This window comes from Cryptomeria japonica, chromosome 2, assembly GCF_030272615.1.
Source record: "Cryptomeria japonica chromosome 2, Sugi_1.0, whole genome shotgun sequence".
In the NCBI taxonomy this organism is placed as follows: domain Eukaryota; kingdom Viridiplantae; phylum Streptophyta; class Pinopsida; order Cupressales; family Cupressaceae; genus Cryptomeria; species Cryptomeria japonica.
In genome coordinates, this window is record NC_081406.1 from 650,059,815 (window position 1) to 650,065,235 (window position 5,421).

Below are 5,421 nucleotides of genomic sequence, written 5' to 3' on the forward strand. Positions count from 1 at the left end.
ATTGTTGTTTTTAGAGCTCTTGATCCCTGTGATCACTTGATCTCGTAGACGTTATTAAAATCCCTTCATTCATTCATCTAACAAAGACTCGTCCAATTGAAGATGGCTAAGGTGCACTTACATATGTTTTTTATTTGTATTTTTAATTATTGTGAAAATTTCCAATCTGACTTCGTGGCAGGTGCGTACGTGGAGTAAACGAGCGGGAATTTCATCGCTCTTTCCTTCATAGAATGAAATTGTGGACATTCATTTCTGATAAATGACAGAAGAATGGACGAAAATAAGACTAGATTGCTTTGTTTTGGGCGATGGGGTTCTATGGATATCTGCGCAACGCCATACAATACCATGCTCAGCTACTGGAAGGTAAAATTGAGTACCCTTTTTGTTAGTTTTTCAATTTTGGCATTGCCCACGTTCAGCGTATGCTGACTTAGCCCTTTCAATTATCATATATTTGATTGCTTCGCAATTAAGGGTTTTGGAAAACTGAGATCCGGGAAGGCAGCTCTGAAGTTTGTCACCATATACTTTGGTGTTTTGTAATACCCATATCTTGGCTTGCCCGATAATAACAGTGAGTTACGGGTTTCGGGGCACTGCAAAACAATCCATTACATTTATATTGTTAGTAGTAACCCTAATTTTGCAGAGCAGGTTTAGGAAAAATTGCCCTTGAATTGGAATGAATACCGGTTGAGGGGTTGCGAATTAAAGGTTGTTTTCTTGAATTGATAAAATGGGAAAATCCGGGTTGGGCAAAATGGGCAGCCAGTTCCGTATATTGTTCAACTTGGGGTTTGTTGTGCTGTTGCTTGTTTTTCTGTCGGATCGTGTAAATATTTTGAAATCCCCACTGTACCTCAGGGGGCATTCTTCTAGAACCTCTTATCGGTGGAGTTTGGAAAAGTTTGAATCTGAAATTCTGTTAAAGGGGTCAGACAATTGGGTGATCGGTACAGAAAATGTAACTTTGGCTGAAGCTGGCGGAGCAATTTCAGGAAGAGATCAGCAATTCTCAAGAACGCAGACTGAAAATCAATCGGCAGCGAATGGTAATATTTCGGGAATTCTCATTCGGAATCTCTCAGGAAAGTTTCAGAGTTTCAGGAGAACACTCGTAGAAAACTCAACGAAAGCAGACCTTGGAGGAGGCGGTGAATTGGATACTGTTGAAACCTTCTCTTCCTGTGCTGGATTGGAACAACACATAGGGTTTACGAGTCGGTGTGAATTTATCAAAGCCCACAAACATTGCACTTCTGGAGGAGTCATTGAGTACATAACATTCTTCTATTGCACATGCGAGAACTGGCCACTGTTTGGTTATGCTGTCTTAGGTTTTTGGTTGGTGGCACTATTCTATATGCTAGGCAACACAGCAGCAGATTACTTTTGTTGTTCTTTAGAGAAGTTGTCTAAACTATTGAAACTACCACCAACAGTTGCTGGAGTGACTCTTCTTCCTCTTGGGAATGGAGCCCCTGATGTGTTTGCAAGTATTGCTGCTTTTGTCGGAGCTGGTGCTGGTGAAGTAGGACTTAATAGTGTTTTGGGAGGTGCAGTTTTTGTTACCTGCGTTGTGGCTGGATCAGTTGCTTTGCTTGTTGCAGGTTCAGATGCACGGATTGATCGCAGGTGCTTTGTGCGCGATGTGTGTTTCTTTCTCTTCACACTTACTTCTCTTTGTCTGATTCTAATAATGGGAAAAGTTAACTTGTGGGGATCAATAGCATTCCTGTCAATCTATATTATGTATGCATGTACTGTTGCGGCAAATGAATGTTTAAAGAAGCAAGCCCAAAAATTAAAGAGGAAGTCAATGACACCTATGCATCCTGTTTTTGGAAGTAATTTTTCTATTAGCGGCGAAGATGAAGATGATTCCATGTATAGTCCTCTCTTGGATTTAGAGTCAACTACAGGTTTGACTGCTGATCTTGCCCGTTTTGAGACTTCGTTGCCTCAGTGGATGTGGGCCTCAAATGTTGCAATTTACTCAAACCAGACAATGGCAAAAACAGTAGAGGATACCAGGCCTTTATGGGGTTGGAGTGAGGATGGTGAAAATAATAAATCAAGGCGTTCATTGTTCCACTTTTTCACGTGTCTTGTGAATTGGCCATTGACATTGCCGAGGCAACTAACCATACCTATTGTTGAAGATGATCGCTGGTCAAAAAGTGTTGCAGTTGTAAGTGTGATGCTTGCACCAATTCTGTTGTCTGTTTTGTGGAATACACAAGAAAGCAAGCCCTTTGGTATTGGTAAAGTAGCATATGCTGCTGGAGTACTTTCAGGTGCTGTATTTGGAACCTTAGCATATTTTAAAACAAATCCAGATCACCCTCCTCGTAGATACATGTTTCCCTGGGTTGCAGGAGGTTTTATTATGAGCATAGTGTGGTTTTACATTATTGCAAATGAACTGGTGGCTTTATTAGTTTCCTTAGGTGTTATTTTTGAGATAAATCCATCAATCCTAGGCTTGACTGTGTTGGCCTGGGGTAATTCTATGGGTGATTTGATGTCTAATATTTCTTTGGCGATGAATGGAGGTGATGGAGTGCAAATTGCTTTGTCAGGATGCTATGCAGGTCCCATGTTTAATACACTAGCTGGATTAGGAGTTTCTTTGTTGCTGGGAGCCTGGTCTGCACATCCTGCTGCTTATATAGTTCCAAAAGACACCAGTTTGTTTTACACCTTAGGTTTTCTTATGATTGGGCTTGTGTGGGCCTTGTTTGTGTTGCCATTGAATGACATGCGCCTAAGCAAGTTGTTAGGGATTGGCCTCTTAACTCTATACTCTTCCTTCCTTATACTCAGATTGAGCAACGCCCTTGGGCTTTTCACCATTTCTGGTTTATATTAATATTCATGATCCTTATTCCAGTTGTAAAGAATGATAGTTCAGTATAATAAAATTATAATAATTTTGTGCTTGTTTTAATTTCCCTCCCCTTAGCAGTATCCATGTATGAAAAGCTTCTTTCTATCAGTGATACAAAGTTATGATGGTTTTGTGAACCATGCATTGTTTCTTCTTGATGGTTAGCAATAAATATATTTTTTCAGTATTCTTTGAGTTTTCAAGCAATATAATATGTGAGTTCAGTTAGTTGCTAATTGATGCAGATTGAACTTCTGTTCTCTACATGCAAGTCTCGGTAACACTGACCAGTTCTCATTAATCTCCATGATATACCTATTTTCTAGAAAATAAAAAGAAGTCATAGTTTTCTGAAAATAAAAATAGTATATATACATGTCCACTAAAATAAAACCCAAAATCATAGAATCAGAATATATGTGCCAAGATCAAAGAATGTAGTCCACTATGGACTGATCATTTTTTATTAAATGAAAACCAATTTACTGTATTGTAGAAAAACTCTCACAGAGAGTAACTGGCTACAGCACTGAAATCTCTTCTTTGCTTTCCCCACAAAACAACACCAAAAAAAACTCCATAACAAGGAGCCACGAAAGACCAAACAAAGGAACTGTCATTTCTGACAGTCACAACTTAATAACTACGAACAGCTACAAAATAGGAAAAAACTGATGAGTAGTGGGAACCCATCAATTAAACAGCAGTTACAATACTAATAATATATAACTCTTCATTCATGTGAGCTGAAGCTGGTTTAATGCCTTTCTGATAGGCAGGACATTACCTTAAGGACGATGCAATGCAATCTTTTAAGATCTGCAAGATAACCTTGTAGGTATAACTTACAAGTCCATTTTGTCATTCATGCAAACAAATAAAAAAATGTATTAAATAATGTGCTTTTTTAATGGGAAATACTTTAAACTCATCTATAGCTATACATTTTTTTCATAGAGCACAAAATGCTTTAAGATTAGGACAAACGAAGCTTTTAATGAATCTACATCTGGGTTAACCATGTGTTTTTGGTTCCATGGTTAAATGAAATTGTTTTCTATGGTGTTTTCTGTTATCAAAATGTAGGAGCTTTGTTTTCCTATATTTTATACTACTACTAGCTTTTACTACAATTTTTCCTTGAGAGTGTGATAATTCATGTCTCCTTTCAGGCAATCCTTTTCATGATGCACTGAATTTGTTTGGTAATCTTCTTCATTTCAAGGGTATAGGATTTTATTATTTCATACAAATTTTGAGCATGAAATGTACTTTGTTTGGATCCTTATAAGAAAGATATTCGGCAATGACAATTCTTCATGGCCTCAAATGTTGTAAACCCATGTCTTCTTTAATTTTTAGGGTACCTTGGAATTTAGATCCATAACTTATTTGCCAATTGAGATTTGTGATCACCGAAGACACTCCAAAGGATTTCTTAAACTTGTTTGGGCCAGTTGTTGAAATACTCTGCTAGCTAACATGACCTTTATTACAGTCCTTTTTGATTGGAAGCTCTTCAATAATAGAGAAATTTTGTGAAAGATGTTTATATGGTACATATCTGGAGACGGTGAGGCCTTGAACATGGTTAAAATTATTCTGGTTAGAAGATCTTCTATCGTTTAGACCCTTTATAACTTTTTTTTCTGGCCATTGTTAAGGCTCTTTGTAATCAGAAAAATTTCAGTAGTTGACAAACTCAGTAGAAGATGTTTATGCATGCATGTCTAGGCTCAAACATTGAGATAATATGCTAACCAACCTGGCTAAATTGTTAAAGTTTTCTGCAGTAAATATCTCCTATCATTGAGATGCTCTGCTAGAGATGATTGTACAGTTCATTTTTCTATATTATAAAACATGGTCAAATATAATTTAGTTACTTTTTCAAATTAATGCCAAGTTTGCTTTAGAGAACCACAATGAATCGTAAGGTCTTTGTTGTTGATGGTCAAACATTATATGGCTTCTAGTTCTGATAGATCTATCAGAATTCCTTATGCATTTCATAACCATGGCTAACTATTGATTTTATTATGAATTTCTAATAGATAAACAGTCGTGTGTTTGTATTTTAATCCTTAGTGCAGGAGGGATGGTCTACAGCAGTTCTGTGAGAGCCTAGACAATTATTTACCTCCTTCCAAGTAGCATTGCAATAGGCGAGACTTCATAACATCCAATTGGGAGGAACAATGGTTGGTAAAGTTTTTCTTAAATTTTTAAGTAATTGTAATGTCACCTTCTTCACTAGTTTTATCTACTCGGATTGGGTTTGTGGAAGTTAGATATATTTTGAATAATTTGATAACAAGTCAGGAGGATGGATACCTCCAGACAAAATGTCTGCATGGTCTTGATAGACTTTGCAAAGGTCGGGTTTTGGGGACAGATTTGTTAGAATATCTCTTGATATGTTTATACATAAAGATAACTCCGTGCAGATAGAGATTTTTGGAGAGATTGTTGAATCTTTAGAGCTCAATGGGTCTTTGAGACTAGACTGGTTTTTGGCTCTTCCA

General features: G+C 37.2%; 1 protein-coding gene across 1 annotated transcript; it reads left to right on the plus strand.

Moving 5' to 3' along the window:
- The first annotated feature begins 203 nt into the window (after window positions 1–203).
- On the plus strand, window positions 204–2,956 carry LOC131054487 (cation/calcium exchanger 4). Its single transcript, XM_057989020.2, has 2 exons — window positions 204–369; window positions 481–2,956. Exon 2 carries the CDS (start codon window positions 743–745, stop codon window positions 2,876–2,878), a length of 2,136 nt encoding a protein of 711 aa, XP_057845003.2. The 5' UTR covers window positions 204–369; window positions 481–742; the 3' UTR covers window positions 2,879–2,956.
- Window positions 2,957–5,421: the final 2,465 nt, after the last annotated feature.

Excerpts from the sequence above, each read along its gene's own strand:
- LOC131054487 (XM_057989020.2), top strand. The coding sequence starts at position 743 with ATGGGAAAATCCGGGTTGGGCAAAATGGGCAGCCAGTTCCGTATATTG.